This window comes from Lupinus angustifolius, chromosome LG06 (genome assembly GCF_001865875.1).
Source record: "Lupinus angustifolius cultivar Tanjil chromosome LG06, LupAngTanjil_v1.0, whole genome shotgun sequence".
NCBI classification, from domain to species: Eukaryota; Viridiplantae; Streptophyta; class Magnoliopsida; order Fabales; family Fabaceae; genus Lupinus; species Lupinus angustifolius.
In genome coordinates this window covers 32,402,026-32,423,882 of record NC_032014.1, presented here as the reverse complement: position 1 = coordinate 32,423,882, position 21,857 = coordinate 32,402,026, and the positions used below count along the sequence as shown (strand labels likewise).

Genomic DNA, 21,857 nt, shown 5'->3' with positions numbered 1-21,857 from the left:
CCACGCACCCCGAAAGTGATTATTAGTTCCTTACCCATAGGGTGAGGGGATACCCCGGCTATGGAGGAAAGTAAGGCTTTGCACATTCATCCTACTCCCCACACTCTCCACCATGTGAGAGCCTTACCCATTGGGCCGCCCTTAAACTTCACTTGGACATAACTTTTATAAACAATCACAATTTCAATTATTATGTTAAGAATTCAATTTCTTTAACCAATTACCTTTCAATTGTTATGCATTAAATAATATTTTATGTCCTCCTACAATCTATATAGGTTATGTAGCACTAGACAAGAGAGGAACGAAAAACTCACTTGCAAACTTGTAAAGGCTCGATCATTGGTCTCCCAAGTCCAACATAGCAATCGAGTGGCTGTAGGATATAACGAGCTGCATGTGTGGAAAAGATTAAAGCTACATTGCATTGATAATCAATATTTGAAGAATACACGAAGTCTAAATTTTAGTTTCAAGGTGTGAATGACATTTGAGGACCACAGTGAATTTTCAATAAAAAACAGGATATCACAAGGTGAGAGTCCTCAATAAAAATAAATTTAAGAGAGAGAATCAAACAAAATACACAATCTAGCACAGTACCCACACTTTTGCATCTTTGTAAAGCATTGGCAAGATAGTTTGAACTACAAGTGGAACCATTGCTGAGTGTGAAGCAAGTGATGGCAGCATTTCAAAAATCTTTAGCTGCAACAATAGTTTAAATATATGAGGAAAGAATTAGATCATACTTACTAAAGATGGAATCAAAAGAGCAAGGTAAAGCACACAGAAAGTGCTAGTACAAAAAGGAAAGGTTACCAGCATATCATGTCTAACGACATCTTTTCTTATGAATATATTACTGTAAAACATAATTGTTAGCAACAAAGGAACCCCGAGTTTGGGATCCATCATAGCCATGGAAGATAAAGAATTGACAGCAGCAGCCCCCATTGATGGATGTATCAATAAGACACCAATAACAGCAGTGAGTAACGAGGGCATCTCTGCAAGGGCATACATTAAAATGATATAAATCTCTTGCATCCTTTAAAAAAATTATGCCAAATGACTCCATTCCAAAAGTTAAGGGATATACCATTAAAAAATACTTCCTGAAAATGTGTGAGAGGTAACGAAGATTTTCGTTGGTCAATAATTGACAAACAAAACCGTCTTACTTGAGAAACCCAAGATATTGATTGACCGTGCATCCTTTCACCATCACTCAGGCCATTTGGAGCAAAATTCAGAAGGGAAATTCTGGAAGAAGATTCTACATCCTGAAACAGCAGAAGGATATAAATTCCAGAATTCTATTATTGTTGGTCAAGAAAACTAAAAATAGCTATAACTGGCTATTTTACCGACCTCTTTCTAGCTACACAACTTGTGAGTTTGCAAATGAATTCAATATTACAGCATTTTAATGTTTAGATTTCCAAATAAATAATATAGCATTTGCATAGATTATATATATATATATATATATATATATATATATATATATCAAAACTGAGACTGAGAACTAAAAACCCTATTCGCCGGATAAAAAACCTGATACCACAGAAGTCGCAGAGTTCTTGAAACTATAATTCCTGGTGTGCTAAGATAATGAACTCCGTCCTCAACGACTGGTTTATCTGTCGGCACCACAATCATCTTTACAAGGAGCTTCTCTAAGAGAAAAAGGAAATCAATAGCCAATCCTTTCACAGATTTTGAAGGAGATGACATAAGGTTGATGACGGGAAGTACAAACAAAATCTCTTCAACTGAAGTGGATTTACTTCTGCTGATAGCATCATCTGCATTAGTAATTATTACAACAAATAGATTATAAAAATGATGACATTAAAGGGAGTATCAAATTCACACAAATGCAGGGATTATTTTTGGAATTTGAGCACGAGCAAATACAGTAGGATGGAATGCTGCCATGAAACATAATATATCAAGAACTATATAAGGCTATTCCTGATCCTGGAAGATGGTATGCATAAGGCACACATAACCTACTCTCCAAATAGTTAACAACCCACCCACATGAGCTCTGTTTGACACAACTAACTTATAAGCTAGCTAGAAGTTTATAAACTACCTAAAAGTTTATAAGCTGCCTGAAAGCTTATAAGCTAATAGCAGAAAGTTTAAAGCTTAAAATATAACTGATTGAATCAAAACAGTTTGGTAAAATTATTTGATAAGCTAACGGATAGCTGTAAAATAACATAAGCCCCTAGCTTATAATAAGTCTATAAGCTACCTCAAAACTCAAGTACCTTATCAAATATGATCTCACAAGCTTGTAGTTTATTGAAATAAGCCCCTTTACCAACACCAATAGATAGCTTACTTTTGATCAAATAAGCTAGTTGATGAGCTTATAAGCTACTTGGTGGTATTACCAAACATGCTCCTAAAAATCTAAACTTAGTTCGTTGCAATATGACCATGAGAGTTATGTAAAAGCAATCTCCAGAAAAATGTGTAAACTTTTCTACAAAAGAAGTTAGAGTTCAAAGAAAATTATAAAAAAAATGTTACAAGTACAATGTATGCATAAACTGCAAAATAGGGACAGCTGTGGAAAACTTACCATTATTGTATTTCCACTTCAGGATTAAGAGAAGGAGTTTCAACATAGAAATTTGTTCATGCTCCAGCTCTGATTTAACAAGAATCATGAATAATGAAACCATAGTCGATGACAATCGAGGCACCCATCGCAATCCAAGATCGTGCTGTACAGACAACAAGCGCTTTGAGAGTTCAAATATGGGTTCATGACCACCAGGATGGCACAGAAGACAAGTGGACAGAGAAAAAATTGTTTCCAGAAATTCAACTGCACATTCTTGAGCCTCAGTAATCAGCTGCTAACAGGGATCAAGAGAACACAAACAAAACAAATTATATTAAATAAAGAAAAAGTAAACCCTTAGTTTAATCCCCAGAAGATAATAGTGTCACCATTTAGATCCTTAAAAGTTTTGCATCATCAATTGAGTTCTTCAGAGATGTAAAATTAAATTAAATTGGAGAACTTAATTGATGACTTGAGTTCTTAAAATGACGATAATTCTCACATTTTAAATCCTTGAAGGACTTAATTTATTAGGGGGGAAATCCAGAGACCTATCTGGTGATACTATAACACTATGAGGATACAAAGAAGCAACATCACATAAGTAGCAAATGGCAATGTGAATAGAAAATTACAAGAGACACACCGATTTCCTTCCAGCCAAAGATTTCAGTACCACGATATATGCCTCCACCATATGTTCTACCACAAATATTAATTTCCTGTAGTCCTAAGAAGGTCCAAAAAGAAAATAACAATAAGATAATTATTTCACTAAATCTTACACTATCCCAATAAAACATAAAGAACAGGAAAAAAAACTAATTTGACCTAGCGTATCCAATGCTTCTCTCAATTTAACTTACATCAGAGGTCTTCTGTGGAAGATACTTAAGGCATCCTATTAGCAGCTTAAAAACAGGCAGGGACTCTGATGGAAAGGAGCAACAAAATGATGCCAAAGACGATACCAGTTGTGTTGTAAATGAAGACAAGGAGGATTCCACAACTAATAATCTTATGATTGAGAAATTCAACAAGGGCCTTAAAAATTGACATACTTTCACCATTCCCAGCTGCTTATTCTGCAACATAAACAGGCACACTTGCTGCAGCAGTTCTGGTTGAACTTCCAACCGGCATGACAACACCTATGAAAGATAAAAACTCAACAATTTACTAGCACACCCAATTTAATGAATTTATTTGTTATTTTTGTTTGCCTTTTCATCAAGTATGATACCACTTTGCACAAACTCACTCACACAACCCTCACATGCTGTCATATGCAAGACTCTAGTCCCACTGTCACTTTTTTCTAAATGTTCAGAATTATGCACATCCCACAAATTCCTTGCAATTTGGTTGTCTTAATGAAATTTTCTTTATCAAAAACAAAGGTATATTGATTTTGCTAGTTCCATCAAGTTACTATCATTCCGCTTTTTTTGCCTAAGCTACCAATAAATAAAACTACAACAACAATCACAACCAAATCTTTTCCTAATAGGTGGGGTCAGTTACATATATCAAACAACACCATAGTGTCTTGTCATAAATCATGTATATAAAGTATAGAGTAATAATTTAAAGTAACATCATTCTTAATGATTTTGCATGTAGCTTATTTTTGTCTCACTTTACCTGCTACTTAGAGGACTACCTCTCCATCTAACACAATATTCTCGTCCCTACAACATTAAGGCTCATGTAACATCACACATCTTCTAACTGAGGTACAATTTCCCCTTAAGCTTAATACACCAATATAAAGATGTGTTTGGAAAGAGCTTATATTGAACTTATTTGGGCTTATGAAATGAGGCTATTTTTATATATATAAAAATTATAAGCTTATTTTCATAATTTTTTCTCATAACTCCAACTAAACTCTCTCTTCCAAACTCCACCTATTAACTTCAAATACTCTCTTTTTAGCTTACTTTGATAAGCTCACCATAGAAGCTGATTAGCTTTTTTAATATCGCTTAATTAAGTTATACATGCAAACACCCCAACATCTAACATTATATATATATTAACAAAGAGATTTGACAATTACACAACACAAATTAGTTTTGTCTTATTTTATCATTTCTAGTAATCTATATTTCTATCTTTCTTATCATCTCTAACATCAAATCTATGTTATCTTTTATTTTTCTAAATTTGATTCTAGATAACTATATATAAATATAAAGACTTAGAACAGTTCTCGTATAAAAAAATGTGACAACAATAAATTTAGCTCTTACAACCCTACAGGCTATGAGAGCTATTGATCACATGACACTTCTTTTAATCTTGACCATTCAAACAAGATTCAATAGTTCAATTGTTCTCATTTCTCACAATAACTATAGTTCTTTGAGGCACTTCCTCTCTCTCTCTCTCTCTATATATATATATATATATATGAGAATAAAATGCATGCTGATATAAGGAGTTATACCCTCCAACAATAAAACCATGACACTATTTAATCATTTACAGATGCCATACTTTTAATGGCGGACAGTTATCTCCCGGTATAAGGAGATACTTTATTATATATATATATATATATGTTATTGAATTGAAAAATTTCCTGAGTGCATGTGAAAAACACGCTAGCATGAATAAAAAATGAATAATTGAAATTAAAAAAAAAACGTAAAAAAGTGTGTGAAATTATTTTGACCTTAACAAAAGGGTGAGCCTCAGGGGAATTAAACTGCCACAACGCATTGTTCTTCTGAAAATCAAACCGAACGAGAAACCCCAAACCCTTAACAAAAACGGGTACAGTTATCGGGTCGGATCCTTCAAGTGCAGATTGGAGCTCCAACAACCCTCGATTAACGGAGATAACGGAATCCGTGACTAGACGGCAAATCTCCCTGACGGACTGATCAACGACGTTAGATGACGGAGAGTTGAGACATTGAGTAATGACGTGGTGGCCGGGTTCGGAATCGGCGTTGAGGTATTTGGGAGAAGAACGGAGTTTGGAGAAGATGGAGATAACGGCGTGTCTTTGAAGTGAAGGTTGAGGGAGTTTGGTTTTGTCGAAGAGAGGAGAGTATGAATCCATAGCCAATGATGCAAACGAGTCGGAAAGTGGTGGTGGCGCGTTTGTGGCAGAGGACGACGGTTGGCGACGGTGGTTTAGTGGTCTTAGTTTATTTGCGGTGGTGAGAAAATGAAAGGATTTAGTGTTAAAAGTTTGTGAAATAGCTTAAAAATGATTTGCGATTTTTTCAAATGATTTTGGGAGTACGAAAGGGAAAATAAACTTATTTTAGGATTTAAATGTAGTGTGCAATATTATATAAATCATTATACTTCTATACTATTAATAAAGGGAAAACACAAAATAACCACTCATCATGATGTAATTTGTGTTTTCCTATTTTGTCCTCAATATTTTTTTATTTCTACCAAAAAATCATATAATATTATTTTCTTATGTTATCCTTATTATCTTCTTATTTTAAAAGTGTATTTAAAAATTTGAATATTAGACAAATTGAATAAATTCAACCGTAAATTTAGCGCAAAAAATTATATTTGAATTTATAAAATACAAACGATAAGAAAGTAGATTGATAGACACGATAGTGCATGTCAACACGCTAGTTTTTATATAATGAAATCTTCAAGGACAAATTATGTTTTTTTTTTAATTTACATTTGAAACAATCTCGATTTAACACAATGTAATGACATAAAATGAGAAAGTATTTTGAGCATCCCAAATGCACATCTTCGATTTATAGATAAAAATGTGTAATGACAATATATGATTTCTATACATGATTTTTTGTATTATTCACTATCTATATTTAATTATTATTAACTCTTAAAAAATGAAACATAAATAAATTATGGATGATTACACTAATAATATATAGATATTTATAACTCTACAAGTCGAAAATTTATTTATTTTGTAAATGATATGTTTAGTGAAAAATAAAATAATTATTATTGTTTGAATTATTTTATAATATTGTAGATATGCAACTTAAAAGTTCACGACCGTTTCTCCGAGACAAATATTGAGCTGTTTTTTTTATATTTTGTTTGAGTCTAGTCGATTTCTCTTCTAGTTCTGATATGACAAAACTGATTGAATTTGAAAAGTCTTATCCACATGATTTTTGTTCAACAAAATTGATGATATTTGATAATTAACTTCTTTAATTATTTATCTATTCCATTGAATCCTTATTATAAGACAATATTTAGAAGATATAATTTTTTAATTATGCATGAGGTTTTTGTTATGCACACTCAAATAAGTGTAATGAAGGGTATCAATAATAAATGATTTCAATTATAATTTTTGTCTGGGAAATATAACTTTAATATTTTCAAAATACTAAATACATTACTTTCGAATACAAATTAAATTCCAATTCTTTTAGCCCTTAAAAATTGTTGTTAATTAGCATTCTTCTATAAGGTGTGAAACCAAGAAACAAGTTATATATATAAATACTTACATTCCATGTAAGATACAAGTAAATTACCTTGATCATTCACTTGATTATGAAACTGAATGCTTTTTAGATTGCAAAACAAGTTCTCTTGGTTCTAATGAGAATAAAATATAGTCTCAAAACATAGGGACCACATAAATCTATTGTATGACCAATCACAAACAATGACACATAGAGTAATACATTCTTTTGAGATCGAAAGATTTCCTCCCGAAAATATATAGGCACATATATCTTCTTATAAGTATTGTCGGTTGTTTCATTCATCATTTATATATGATTTTGTGATTTTAAATACACTACAACATATAATTATGAATTTTTCACACTATTTTTTCATAACATTTATTGTCCTTATATATCTTATAAGATCAAAAGTTTTCTATCTTAAAAACAACAATATTAATGAGTAGTGATAGATGCATCATGATATATCTTCTCCATAGCAATATCATCATATGCATGCTATCTTAAATGCCTAATCTACATACAAAGTAACAGACAAGCTCAAGCAGCATATTAATATTGTTCTTTCTTGTGTTCATGTGTCATAAGTTTAAATCAATATATCTACTGCATATATTTACTTTTTTCGAAGTCTCTTATATTGAGTTACCTTTTAATATTGTTATGCGAATTGAGACATATAAAACAATTTATAGATATTTGTGAAGGATTGTTTTCTTTATTTGGAATTCATTTGAAGAAATTAGTTCACTTATATAAATTGTACCAAAAAGAATGAACCATAAACTTGGATCAATAATATCCTTAAACTCATATATATAATGTAAATTTTACAACCAACATATACAAGACAGATTAAATTACAATCATCATATGAAATTTAATCATCAAATAAAACATAAGATATATTAACTTCTATACTTAAAAATAAAGAAATAATAAGGAATATTATCTACACATATACATACATGTTATGTATTGAACTCAAAAGAATTTTCTGGTACCCATTATTGTAGCTGATGAATCCTCATGATCAAGCCCTAGTCTTAGTTCAAGGTCTAACTCTGATGATGATGAACCTTGGCTACATGGCAAAACCCTAGTTTCATTTTCATCATTAATTTCCCTAAGAGCTTCAGATTGTGGCTTTTGTGAATCATCAAAGAGTGGAAGCTGTTTTATTTGAACAACATGGGTTTCATCTCTTGAGGTAACACCATCTTTTAGGGACATATTCCAAGGTAAAAGTGGAGGAACCTTTTGAGGATTATTCTCCAAAGAGAATTGGTTTGATGAGGTTGAAGTTTGTTTGAGTTTTGCTTTGTGTTTTCTATGGATATTCATGTGTCCTCCTAGTGCTTGTGCATTAGAGAAACCTCTCTTGCAGAAGTTGCACTCATAGGATCTTGTCATCATAACTTTGCTTCTACCTTCTGATATTGGTTCATCAAGTTCATCAGACTCCATTGATGATTTCTCTGATTTAATTCAAGGTATGTGATAATATTAAGGTAAGAGATAGATGGATGAAGAAATGAAGAGAGAGATGGTTAACTTGGTTTCTAGGAGAATGACATATGTAACTTCCAGGACTTTGTGGAGCTTGAGTTATATCATAGAATCGATGTTTTAAATTGCATTCTACAACTATAATCCTGGCCGAATATTGTAGTTTCGGCAATCTTCACAATGGTATCATAATACAACTATAGTCACATTTTTTATGTAATTACGATAAACACAACGTAATCACAGCTAACAAATGCATAGAACAGAAAGTGTCGATACTTCTTTTATATAACTAATGATATTTTTAACCTTATGAATAAAAAACTAATCATTTTATGGTGTAATTGTTTTTCTCAAGTATCACTCACATGAAACTTGGTCATGATCACGTAGAGGTTAAGTCATCTTATGATAGCTAGGATTTGTTTTTCAAGATTAAAAAACAACTAAATTTCACTGCAATTATATACTTAAACTATTACCAGCTAGCTTTTAATTAAATTAATTAATTCATCAAGTGAGAAGAATGAACAAGTTATCTCTTTATTGTATTCCACCATGTACCCTTTCACCTACTGTAAATGCCAATATCTGTTTATAATATTTTCGATAATGTGTTAAAAATGTCCTATTTAACTTACTCATCAAGTAACGTATTAAACCAGTAGAGAAATTAAAATTTGCTTCACACATTATACTAAAAAAGCATATAATAAATATTTTAGAAAATGTATTCATAAATCGTATAACTTAATGACTACTATATACATGTATATATTAGGCATTATTCATATGACATATATGTACACTTTAAATATCTGCTACATTGAAAAACAAATTATCCCAAGCTTGGTGGTTGATCTCACTGGAAGATTATTGTAAGATTAATCATCAAATTCTTCACACGAATGAGTTTTAAATTATTGGCATCAAAGATATATTTACTACAAATCTACAATATAGACAATATTTAATATTTAATTAGTTTCACAATTAAGTTCACGGATATCAGCATCACATGCAAGCCTTTACATAGTTCAAAATTGGTGGCTGAATCAAAATGATGTAGTCGCGGGTTGCAATGCAACTACATCGAATTGTATTTGAGTCACATCAAATTCAAAAATATTATTTCAATGACAAGAAATTCACGTTGCAATAACTATAATTGTAATAACAACAATCATAACCGCAACCGTGATCACAACAATACTGGCTCATCATTGCTAGCTATTGAGATGCCTCCATGCAGAATATTGCAACCAATACCATCATCACCAGGATTTGTTGAAGGACACCCTTTAACTTTTCCCTTGTGTGGAGGCTTGGCATGGGAGAGTTTCAATGATTTTTTCTTACAGTTATGCCTTTTCATGCACAAACATATAATACTACATTTCATGGTTAGAAAACAAATCAACAAGTAACTGATAATTTAAGAACAAAGTAAAAGAAAAGAAAACAAATCATATTGCCACCTTATTCCAGCTCTTAATAAAACTAAGGCTAATTAAGAAAAGGCCACATACCTAAAGTGATCATAGGTGTAAAGTTGACATGTAAAGTGTATTCACTCATACTCACTTTGTATGTTGCAACAATATGTTGATCTAGTAGTATAAGGTTTCGCTAGATCTCCAGATGACTAAAAAATCAAGAGTTCGATTCATGAGATTAACACTTGTTGCAAGGACAACTACGCATCCTGAAGATTTTTACCCGAAATGTGAGAGGATACATTTGGTAGTACAAAAAAATACTTTGTGTTGGTGCAGCGGAAGCGATCGTTGCACAACGTTGGCCACAAGCAATCAAATAATGGGCATAGAATAAATATAAGAGAATAAACAAGAGAATTTGGTATCGAGGTTCGACCAATTGTGCCTATGTCCCCAGGAGCGCTGAAAGGAAGATATTATTAGAAAATAAGGATTACAAACTCTATCATACTCATGGGCCCACCTGCCCATGATGTGTTTCTATTTGGTACTATATTATAACAAGGGACTTGAGTCCAATATATAACATTGCTTATTTTACTCTATTCTAATATTAGACAATACGAAACTAACACAATAACATATTTCAAGCATTCCTAAGTAATTTTATCCCAAAAAATCTTATGATTGTTTCAATGACTTTGCTTTTTCATGATAAAGAAATATAACTGGGCTAACTGGTATTGATTGATTAGACCTAATACACACATTGCTGTTTTGTTAATAGGTTGGTATAATCCACTTTAACCTAGGAATTTTACCCTACAAATTATTATAATGCTTTTAAGGTCGTTCATATTCATAGATTTGACAAATGTTTATAACGAGGTGGTTACTAGTAGATAATGCTTTGTTTTGATGTTAACCCCTGAACCAGAATAAACACAGATGCTTTGGAAGAATGAAATCAAGCAATTTTTTTTAAAATCTGGTTTCACAAAATAATCCCACACACATAAGTTCATGAATCAAACCCAAGGGATGTGTTTAACATCAACTTATTATATAATGGGAGCACATCTTCTATCTCGAAAAGTGTATCATCACTTATGATTGGTCAAAAAAATACTTAATTATTAAATTTTTAACTGAAATATATTTTTTTCAACACATGAAATGACACATTTTGGGACAATAGATTTACTCTCTTATATAATTGCTGATCCTTGGTCCTCATCTGTATGAAGAAGCACATTTTTGGTAAACAATAAGCACTTTTTTAACTATGGAGGTTGGAGAAAGATGATTAACTTAGTGCAAACTGCAAAGAATTTCTAACCACAAAATTTGATTCAGTATAACTCTTTCGACAGAACTTTGTTTATACAAACTGTCATGAAAATCATAACCCATAAACTTATAGTGCTCTGTTACATGTTCATTACAAATTAATGATGTTACAAAGAATGAAACATTTTACAAACTCATGTCTTTGTATAACAAGGGCTTCTCATGCTGAGTATTATCACAGACTTTCTCATTTCCATCACCATCATAATGTTAATGAACCATAAGTGATGATAAAAAAGTTCATTTCTTCAAACGAGGGCATGACAATCACAACCATCGTAAATTATGAAAACTGCTCGTTGCAATTACCGTACAACCAATGAGCTATCTTGCTTCATTTTTATAAGACTGCTTTCGATGTTGCGCAGCACTGGCTTATAGCTGCAATATTGAGAATCACATCAATAAAGGAGCAACTAATGCATGAAACTTGTTGCCAAAATGAATGTCTGCATGATTGTGAAATAAAAACAGGGAGAGGATCTTACAAGCGTGCAAGACCATCATATGCTTGTTTGACTTGTTCAAGTTGCGCAGATAGCCGCATGACTTCGCCTGATAGTGCCTCTGCCCTACTCTGTTCTTTCACAAGTTGGCCCTGCAATATAAACAAAAAGGTGCACAGTAATAAGGTATGAATGAAATTGTCAAAGTGATCCGAACAGAGAGACCTCGATCAAATGCCATTTAGTGGAAATTTCTCATGAAAAATCGAAGTATGAAGCACAAACACTGATATATAGGACAAAACATGAACACAGGATACACTAAAACACTCACGCAAATACACACAAATGTGTGTGTATAAAGCTTCAAGATTTACAATATATTGATATATGTCATATGTGATAATGTTTGCCACTTAGTACATCCCACCCATCTCCCAAAAAAATGTGCAGCATCATTTCTTTTGACATTTTCTAATGTATCTCCTAAACCAACTTGTCCAAGTAGAACTAACCATTTATAGTGATATGATAGCTTAGTCGCAAATTGAAGTAGCTAGAAGGGTGAAACTGGCCACAACATAAAATCTTTGTGGCCTGGCAAGGGAATACCGTACTGTTAGTTAGGTAATTTGGTTTTGGGAAATGGGTAATCACTGATCAGTAATCGGGCACGTAATTGTTTTTTACTCTTATTTTAAATGGTAATGCTGTATCCCACGTTCTGCGTATCACATCCAAACCGAAAAATGTATTCTTTTATCAGACATGTGGATGATTGTGTCAGACATGTATCTGAGACATGGACATAACACCAAAATGGTGTGCCGGTGCATCATATTATCACACTACTCTTTGTTTGACAATATATTTTGACCTATAGGACACATAACAAGTCAACAACATAAATTGACAAGGGGGGACATATCCAAGTATAGTAAGTTACAAACCTTCATAGATGCAATCTCTGCTGTGGATGCCAAGGAACCAATCTCATGTGCCCCATCTTTAAAGGATTCTGGTAAGCCCCTAGCTTCTTCTAGTCTCAATTTATCAAGAACCCCACGGAGCTCCTCATTTTGCTTAAGACAGTCCATCACCTGCAGAATTACAGGTCAGCACAATTAATCATAACAAACAATTCTTTTTAGTCATAATATCATAACATAAATATCCAAAGAAAGAACTCAACACAGCATAGAAATCACAAAAGAAACGGAAATATTAGCACCAATCAAACACAAAATGTTATCTGAAAACCATGCCACTCATGGCTAAATTAAAATATGCATAAAAAAATACTCAATGTAAGAGAACACCAACTCTCAATTTACAACATTACATGAAATTCCTTCACCAACTATGATGATGTGGTTTTTGCTTATGTGTGGCCTAAGGGAAGTGATTAAGGAATTAAAAAAAATAGAAAGTATTAAATGAAAAATAGAGCACCATATTGAATTGTATTCCTTAGGCCACTTATTACTAAAGCCCTAATAATATATGACTGACGGTGACAGAACCAAAACCAAAAAGTAGATGTCATATAAACCACTATATTGAATTGTCAAAGTACATAAAAACACTCAGCCTTGGCACGTGAACTACAAGTCTACAAGTGTCATGACAACAACAGTGATTCTATATTTCATATTTCTTTTAAAGCCTTTGAACTAAATTTCTCTGATACAACTAGTGGAGTGACTAGAATTCGTAGTCAGAATTTGTTTAGTGAATTTCAATGAAAAGAATGCTCTGTCTCCTGATTCTGGGAAAAAATAGAAGGCATGCAATATACCATGCTTAAATGCACAAGACTATAAGCCAGTAACATAAATTATATTTGGCCAAACCCCTGAATCCCAGATACTGTTTTGTACCTGGTTTTCCCATCTCGCTGCTGCTTCAGTTGCTTCTTGATATGAATTTGAGAGAGTAGAATTTTCCTCAAAAAGCCTCTCTATTTCTGTAGATTGTGAGTCAATCTGCCAGTGAGATGAAAATAAACCACTTAATCAGGTGGAAGATAAACAGCAAAGTGCCGAGTAAAATAAAGATACGAAGAGTTTACCTCCAATAGAAGTTTCTGCCTACTTCTTTCCAACCTCTCAACGGCTAACGCCATATCATGCAACTGCTTATCAAGTTTCTGCTTGTCTTCCTAAGATTTATAAAATTCAAACAACGTCGCACGAGAACATCTAAATCATCGAATAAAAGGTTGGGTGACTATAAAACAAGAAATATTACTCAGGAAATGGTGTCCGGGTTAACAATTTAGGTCATTCATAATCAACTGTAAAAATATCTCTTGTACCTAGCTAGAAGACTAAGGGCAAGTAAGTCTCAGTAGGTAGAAGATACAACAACAACAACCAAGCTTAATCCCACTAGGTGGAGTAGGTAGAAGATAGAGAACAGAAAATTAGGAAAGAAAAAGTATCTCCCACATGCGGGGTACATTGATGGGGTAGCTACATAGATCAAATGACGCCATAATGTTCTATTAAATATCAAAGCCATTGACAACACATTGATCTATAAATCTTTTCTAGCTGTTTCGCTTATGGTTTTTTGGTCTCCCTCTGCCTCTAGAAATTGGACTAACCTCCATTTGGTCTCATTACTAGAGTTTCTAATGGTCTACTCTAGACATGCCCAAACAACTTAAGGCGAGATTCTACCATATTTTCTACAATAGGAGTTACTCCAACTCTATATCCAACGCGTTCATTTTAATCCCATCTTGTCTAGTGCAGTAAAAAATTTCCTCTTAAACTTTAGTGCCACTTTGAATGAATTAAATAACTTTAACTTAAATTTACTGCCATAAATGATCAGCTAACAGATAATAAAAAATACAAATTATTTAAATAACTCAGATTATAAATGTTTTCTCACCATAGAAAATGCCTTGTGACCTGCTTTATCTACGGTATCTGCAAATTCACAAACCAAGGTCAATGCCATGTTACTGTGAAACAATTCAACAAAAAGAAACATCAAGTTAAATGTGATGTGATTTAGAGTCCAATATTGGATTCATAGGCATCTTTGCTAGAAAGAAAAAAAGTACTCATTACAATGAAGAATACATTGCACAAATCCATGAGTAATATGAATGTCCATTAGTTAAAGTCAGAAAACAGCTGTAGGAGAGCACTCCGAGTAATTATATTATGTGTATTTCTTAAGGAGAATAGGGTAGTAGTAATAATCGATTGATAGTTTAAAGGCAGGATGCTTCTTCCAGCCTCTTCTGATGCTTGGAAGGACTTAATGACATAGAGCATCCAAGAACAGCAACTGCATACATGATTGACTGGCAGCATGCCTCATTTCATAGTCATTATTACAAATTTAATATAGGTTATAGAAAACGTTTCATGACAAAAACCTGCAGCCTCTCCAGACATGGAGTTGAGTTTCCCTTCCAACTCCTGCTTTTCAGATATCAATGCTGCAATGCGAGTTTGCTCTTTTGACAACTGTTCTTGCTCCTGATGCCTTAACACCGACTCTCTCTGTAGATGTCTATTACTATCAGCCAAAAAACACAAAGAAACTGAAGAAAATGTCTCAGAAAGTTGTTAAGATAATCATAACATCACCTGCAGTTGCAATTTTAACTCAGCTAGCTCATTTTCTAATCTTTGAATATGCTCTGGTGGAATACCAATTGATGAGATTGCACTAACGGTATTAGTCACTGACTGTTGCTGGATTAAGTTCAGCTCCGCTCTCAATGCTGATGCATCTTCCTCAGCCTGGATCAGGATAGCCAATAAGATTCTAAGAACAAAAAACGGTTCTTCATCTCATATTTATAGCAAAATAAAGCTCCCATACACGATATTGCTCATCTTCTGCTTCTTTGACACGTTTCTTCAGGGTACGAAGCTGTGCTGAAAGGTCCTCCTGCACTAATATGTAAGATCTCAGAAGGTTAACGAAAAATTAATAACATGGGAAACCAGAGCAAAAATAAACAATGATTGAATATCATTACCCGTGCAACAACTGCAGCATCTTTCTCCATTGCAACATCCCTGAGAGCTTTCCTGAGAGATGGCACGGTATTTCGCTCCTGCTTGGATCAAACTCAGGATTAAAACTAAGATACATAAGTATTAAACTGCACCAACAATTTCCATACGTGGAACACTGTTCCATTAGGAAATTCCAATATCCATTATCCATCTATCAAAAATCAAATCTTAAACTAAAAACATTCAATGTGAAGCCTTTCTGTTTACCAGATCATTCAACTGCTTGCTCATTGCACCATTATCAATTTCCAACGTTTGAAGCTGCAATCATAGACAAAAAATTCTTATAAACAAATTAATAAATAACACATGTATATTGAATTTGAAGGCAGCTTCACCTTTAAAGTAATTTGCTTGTTTTCTCCCTCCAACTCTGTGTTCTTCTTTTGCAGGTTGTTTAATTGAGATAGTAGAGCACTAATGTCCGTCTGTATAATAGTATATGAATAAAGACAATTGCAGCTTAAACTTGAAAAATCAAATGTGTTTAATGTACAAGCATGTTTGGCACAGAAAAAAGCTGTTTCAGGTATAATCCGTTATGTTTTTACACAATCCAACCAAAGTAAATTATCTGGAAAATCACTTTTCAGTAGTAAACATATTCAAACATAAAACTGATCCTATTGTAATCGATCAAAACAGTGATCAATCACGTAATCAATCCATTATTGAAATAATCTATTGTTCAAAGCTAATCCAAATACCGAGGCCATGATTCTTCACTGTTTGATAAAGAATTGAAATAAAAGTCTGGAATGAATGAAATTGTTGATAATACAGATATAGATATCATACCTCCGAGAATCTGTTTCCGGTATCCGACTTTTTCATTATTGCAATTTCTGATAACAAACAAAAACAAAATAGTTTTCATTGAAGAAATCAAATTCACGAGACCAAATAGAGTCACAGAGCCAGTCTTCCGATCGAAAATCAGGTCGCGACAAATAGAAAATGAGGATTTAAGAAACATACCTGAGACGGTGGTGAGATCTGGACCGGAAGCGGTTTTGCTCAATCTCTCGGTGGCCCTCTTTTGACGAATTTCCTCCAACTGCGCATTAAATTCAAACTGAAATTAAATCGAAATGGAATTGATATGAAAAAAAATTCAAAAATAAAAGAGAAATTTGTGTAGTACCGTTCGGCGACCAAGCGAAGCATGACGAGAATCCATTTCAGATGGAATTTTTCTCTGCAAATCCTTGAATTCTGAATTTCTCTTTTTCTTTCAAGCTTCTACAACAATAATAACGTTAACCTCGTTTCTCTCTTGTAATGTAAAATTTGAATAGCTATTAATTTTATTAATTAATATGTAATGTCTGGGTGGTGTAGTTGGTTATCACGTTAGTCTCACACACTAAAGGTCCCCAGTTCGAACCTGGGCTCAGACATTAATTTCATTTTTTGAGATTCATTTTTTCAACAATCACTTTTCCCAATGGGTGTGGACCTACAACAATAGGGACACTTCCCTTTCCTCCCAGTTTCATCAGTACCATGATGTTCTACATCACAACAACAACAACAACAACAATGTCATATTTAAGAAAGTGGTACTTTCAAATACCATCATGGTTATAAGATTCAGACCTTAAACAACAAATCTAATATTGATCATTGCTCACATCAATCTCTCATTCAGGAATAAATTCGAGCCATTGAAGTAAGTTAAAGACCATACCTTACTTTTTTATATTTTGATAAAGTGTATTATTAGATCTTCATGTATTTTATCAAATTAAAGGGTTATTATATCTTCACCTAAGTTTAAATGATTGAATTAACTATTTTGTTATGTTTTGAATAGTTGTGTAGGATGAAGCAAGAGCATGTTGTGGCACTAAAGCAAAAACATAGTTGTGGGTCACCACGCCATGCTCCTATGGCTGAAGGTGGTGAAGGCATGCGGGTCATTTTCCTTGGTGGAACAGGTGTTTTCTTCCCTCCTTCTGGAACCACTAATGTCACACCTAACTAACAAGCAAGGTAAATCTAATGTCACTATATATCATCCATATATGTATTATACATAGATCATTGATTAAAGACTTATAGAAGCTATTCAATTAACTATTTGTTAGTGATTTAATATTTTATTACAATTTTCAGATGTTCTAGTGAGTGTCAAGGATGGCATTTATTCACTTCAGAAGCAACAGTCACAGAAAGTGCCAACAAATATTATGCAGAATGAGATGATTCTGCCTCAAGAGTGGCCTTATTAGCCTGCACTGAAGACTGTAGAGGGAACATGCATTTGCAAGTTGCAACTATATATATAAATAAATAAATATATATATATATATAGTTCTCTTTTTGTGAAAATAATAAAGACAAGAATAATAATCCTATCTTGACAGCATTTGCTCAAAACTAGGAGGAGGGGAAATAAGGATGGAGTGGAATAAACAACAAAAGGAGCTTCCCTACCACAGATTGGATCAGCATGGGAATCTTTTTAGATTCATATTATCACAAATCGGTCTGAGTCTCGTGCACTGGGTAGTCTTTTTTTAATGTTACGAAGGGGTGTCAAATTGTTAAGAATTTAATAATGCATTTGTATTATGTTATATTGTATTTTACTCTCAATTAAATTTGTTTTTTGGTGTACAAGTCTTTGTGCTACATACCCTTGGGTCATGACAGATGAATACAAAATGAAAAAATGTGAAAAAATTTAGTTTTTTTATTTATTTCCTTCTTCTCTTTCTTTGACTAAATGGTTATCATTTAGCAACTTGGATATCAATGGAACCTTTTCTTTTGAGCATTTATGGTTTGTCTTTCATTGACTAACATGTATTAGAATAACAAGAAATAATTTTTAGTTATCCTATTTATTTGATTGATTTGTTGAGTGTAAGTATTCAAGTTTAATTTCAGGAAAATACTTCCCCAACTATTTCTTCAGTGTTTCTTCCCTTTTCTCAATAAATCTAATTCCTCTAATTCATTCTCCCATTTTCTCAAAATAATGTTGTCTCTTTAAACTTTATACTTTGAGTCATAGATGGTTCCTTATTTTTTATTTTCTCATCTTAGAGGAATATTAATTAGTTGGTGTATAATTATTATTATAAACATAAATTATAAAAATATACAACTCATCATATATAAATTTATTTTCATGATGTACAATAATGAAGATAGTCTTTCAATCAAATGTTCTAAATTGTTAACTGATTCTAATGCAAGTGCTGAAGAGGATAGAGGTTGAAAAATGGGTTGTTCTTGGAGAAATGGAAAAGTTGGTGACAAATTCACCATGCGCTTATGTGCTAAATCCCCAAGTTTTGTGAGATGAATTTTAGTGCAACTTATTACAATCCTCATTTTATGAATGCCATTGGTTTCTCACACAAAGTGTGTGTGTGTGTGTATATACACTACAATGTTTGAGAATGAAAAGGAATGAGATATTCTACCTATGTATCTTAACAAGGGGGGAAAGCAATGCAGTATGCTGAAAACATAAATAAAGATCTTAGGAATTTGGTAGAATAACAAAATGATAATTTGGGAGCTAAAACAAAAAAGTCATGATTTAGAACTGGAATGAAATTTTAATTCACTGGTAAATTATTTCTAGAGTTTACCATGAACTACCTCAAGTTCACAACAAATATTATTCCCTTTCTAAACAAAACAAATTGACCTCAAAATAGTCATGGACATAAACTAAGACTGCAAAATACTCAAATTATGCTTCCTCCACAGCAACTAGTAAAATCATAGTTCCGGTAGAACTAACCGAAAAAGAAACACAACAGTACACTTGAATTACATTGGAGGCCTACCATTACCAAGTAGCTGACCAACTAGATTAGTAACCTGGATGAAAAGAACAACCCGCTTAGAGAACAAGGCAATGGTTGCAGTTAACAATTGAAATAACCTTCAATTTCAGAATCAAAACCATATTGAATCGTGAACTTTCCACGCCCCAAATAATTAGACTTTTTTTAACACGACACTAAACAGCAGGAAGAGCATGCAAAATAAACATATTAAACCAAATGAAAGGGCAAATTTCATAGCAAAGAATTTCAAGTTCAACCCCACACTAAGATTTTAACCAAAAAACATTTTAGGAACTATCTTAACATGAGAAGCAACAAACTTTTTGATGAGCATGAGAGAAAAACTCAAAGTTCAGGAGAAAATCCAAAAGTAAGCATGGGCAATATCTTACATGCCAATATTTTGAAACACAGCGGTCAATGCAACTATTTTCACCCATGTGTAGCTCAGACTCCTTGTACCTGAGAAGATAAAATGAAAAACAAATATTGTCATTCACATTCATGCCCCAATATTGCAAAAGCTAACAGCAGATAGCTCCTTTTGAGGACTAAAGAAACTAATTTTCCAAAATAACTAGGGGACCTTTCCAAGGAGATAAAAGCATGATGCTTTAGCTTTATCGAACAGTTTATGCAATTAGAAGAAAGGTTAAAACGGAAGAGTTTTCTTACTTATTTTCAACGCACTTGTTGAAACAGGACTGGGTCATCCTGAACAGTAAAATCAACAAAGGGTTAGTCAAATGAATTAGTATGCTATCAATGCAAACTATGAAATCTTCCTAAACAATATGCATTCATATTCAACATTATACTTGCTATTCGCTAGCGATAGCAAACACTACCAAAATAAATACTATTCTTACAAGTGGAAACCTCACTTGATTTCTACGTCAGATTGAAGTTCATGACATCTTCATATGAAGAGCAAGAAACCGTGAGAGTGACAAAAATCTATATATGCTTTACATAAGAAACATACAACAAAGTTGTCTATCTTGATAAAAAACAAAAGGTGTAAATATCCAAATTGTACATGAGAAGAAGAAAAATTTATCCCTCCAAATTAGTCCATGAGAGATGAAAAATATCAACTTTGTCCCGAAGAACATCAAATGCGGGTCAAAATAGACCATAATAGAGACTACTGCTCCCCCCGAATTTATCCTCGAAATGACTAATTTGATACACAAGTGAAGTTTCCAGAGACCAACTTGAAAAATTCTTCATTTTCTCAACAACTAAATTGAAGGCTACTTTTTTCTCAGGGTAAATTTGGGTATTTAATAAAAAAATATGAGGGAAGAACGTGTTAGAACAAGTTGACATAAACTTACTTGTTGAACAATTCGACCCTATATTCCATCTCCTTTTCAGCCATTCCAAATATCTATTCCATTAACACAACATAAATTATTCAATTTGCATTAAACAAGCAAAATCTAAAGAATCAAATAACACGCAAATAAGATAAAAATCAAAACTTCAAATCAAATTAACTACCAGGCCCATCAATGAAACTCGTTTCTTATACAAAATTGGAGAAATAGAAAAGAATACCTGCCTGTTCTTTATCGATGGCAGAAAGTGGGATATTGTTGGAAGCCATTGCACCCTAAAATCACAAAAAGCAATAACAATAGAAATCACCGATTACTGTATCACAAGAAAAAAATCGAATATTGTTAGGATGAGAATCAAAAGGATGGATGAGATTGAGAAATAGGAAGTATATAACTTACAAGCGGTAGTGTTAGAATAAACCCTAATACCCTTTAAGATTTGCTCAGATTTAAGGGGTAGGGTTTATAGCGAAACTACATCGTTTTAAAGGGGATACCGTGGCATGAAATTAAAAGAACTATATTATTCTCACTTCCTAAGATTCTTTTAATAAAAATCATTAATTCTCGTGTTCACTATAAGTTTTTTTAAAACGTTTAACACTATATATATATATATATATATATATATATATATATATATATATATATATATATATATATATATATATATATATATACGAAAACAAATAATGAGTCTACAAATAAATAAATATATATATATATATATATATATCTAATTCATGATAATGATTGACAATTTAGGCAAAGTTTAAGGAGTCTACATGCTTATACTTATTAGACAGACATAGCATAAAAAATATATAATTTGTTCTAAAATATTTGTTAAACATTTCTTATTTAT

At 32.7% G+C, this 21,857-nt stretch overlaps 4 protein-coding genes, 1 long non-coding RNA gene and 1 other non-coding gene across 10 annotated transcripts in view; 2 read left to right on the top strand and 4 right to left on the bottom strand.

Annotated features, from left to right (window-relative positions):
• LOC109351327 (protein RST1) overlaps positions 1–5,817 on the bottom strand; it is a 16,727-nt gene extending 10,910 nt beyond the window's left edge. The window contains exons 1-9 of one of the 3 annotated variants that reach the window (XM_019592781.1): positions 5,271–5,817; positions 3,457–3,741; positions 3,237–3,320; positions 2,603–2,882; positions 1,561–1,811; positions 1,103–1,286; positions 823–1,010; positions 608–708; positions 318–393 (exon numbers count right to left, since the gene is read on the bottom strand). In XM_019592781.1, coding sequence (XP_019448326.1) covers positions 318–393; positions 608–708; positions 823–1,010; positions 1,103–1,286; positions 1,561–1,811; positions 2,603–2,882; positions 3,237–3,320; positions 3,457–3,741; positions 5,271–5,663 — 1,842 coding nt within the window. In that variant the 5' untranslated portion in view covers positions 5,664–5,817. The remainder of the gene's footprint in view (positions 1–317; positions 394–607; positions 709–822; positions 1,011–1,102; positions 1,287–1,560; positions 1,812–2,602; positions 2,883–3,236; positions 3,321–3,456; positions 3,742–5,270) is intronic. The other 2 variants (XM_019592783.1, XM_019592784.1) reach the window with 2 other exon arrangements.
• On the bottom strand, positions 7,998–8,567 carry LOC109351329 (transcriptional regulator TAC1-like). Its single transcript, XM_019592787.1, has one exon. The coding sequence runs from the start codon at positions 8,506–8,508 to the stop codon at positions 8,026–8,028; it is 483 nt and encodes a 160-aa protein (XP_019448332.1). The 5' UTR covers positions 8,509–8,567; the 3' UTR covers positions 7,998–8,025.
• LOC109351328 (paramyosin-like) lies at positions 11,327–17,098 on the bottom strand. Of its 2 annotated transcripts, none has more exons than XM_019592785.1 (16): positions 16,979–17,098; positions 16,813–16,891; positions 16,633–16,679; positions 16,173–16,262; positions 16,042–16,095; positions 15,795–15,872; positions 15,635–15,703; positions 15,397–15,552; positions 15,183–15,309; positions 14,687–14,724; positions 13,857–13,946; positions 13,666–13,770; positions 12,736–12,885; positions 11,828–11,937; positions 11,602–11,720; positions 11,327–11,544 (listed from the first exon to the last, which is right to left on the bottom strand). In XM_019592785.1, the coding sequence occupies exons 1-15, from the start codon at positions 17,012–17,014 to the stop codon at positions 11,645–11,647; spliced, it is 1,305 nt and encodes a 434-aa protein (XP_019448330.1). In that variant the 5' UTR covers positions 17,015–17,098; the 3' UTR covers positions 11,327–11,544; positions 11,602–11,644. The 2 variants fall into 2 exon arrangements, with proteins under 2 accessions (XP_019448330.1, XP_019448331.1); XM_019592786.1 differs by having other exon boundaries at positions 11,327–11,550; positions 11,614–11,720.
• TRNAV-CAC lies at positions 17,161–17,234 on the top strand. The gene has a single exon. It is a non-coding gene; the product is annotated as a tRNA-Val (tRNA).
• Positions 17,271–17,689, top strand: LOC109351300. The gene is made up of 2 exons (XR_002108212.1): positions 17,271–17,506; positions 17,651–17,689. It is a non-coding gene; the product is annotated as an uncharacterized LOC109351300 (long non-coding RNA).
• On the bottom strand, positions 19,384–21,451 carry LOC109351326 (mitochondrial import inner membrane translocase subunit TIM10-like). 2 transcript variants are annotated; one of them, XM_019592780.1, is made up of 6 exons: positions 21,392–21,451; positions 21,214–21,264; positions 20,987–21,039; positions 20,322–20,360; positions 20,039–20,108; positions 19,384–19,677 (listed from the first exon to the last, which is right to left on the bottom strand). In XM_019592780.1, the coding sequence occupies exons 2-6, from the start codon at positions 21,256–21,258 to the stop codon at positions 19,627–19,629; spliced, it is 258 nt and encodes an 85-aa protein (XP_019448325.1). In that variant the 5' UTR covers positions 21,259–21,264; positions 21,392–21,451; the 3' UTR covers positions 19,384–19,626. The 2 variants fall into 2 exon arrangements, with proteins under 2 accessions (XP_019448325.1, XP_019448324.1); XM_019592779.1 differs by lacking the exon at positions 21,392–21,451 and having other exon boundaries at positions 21,214–21,385.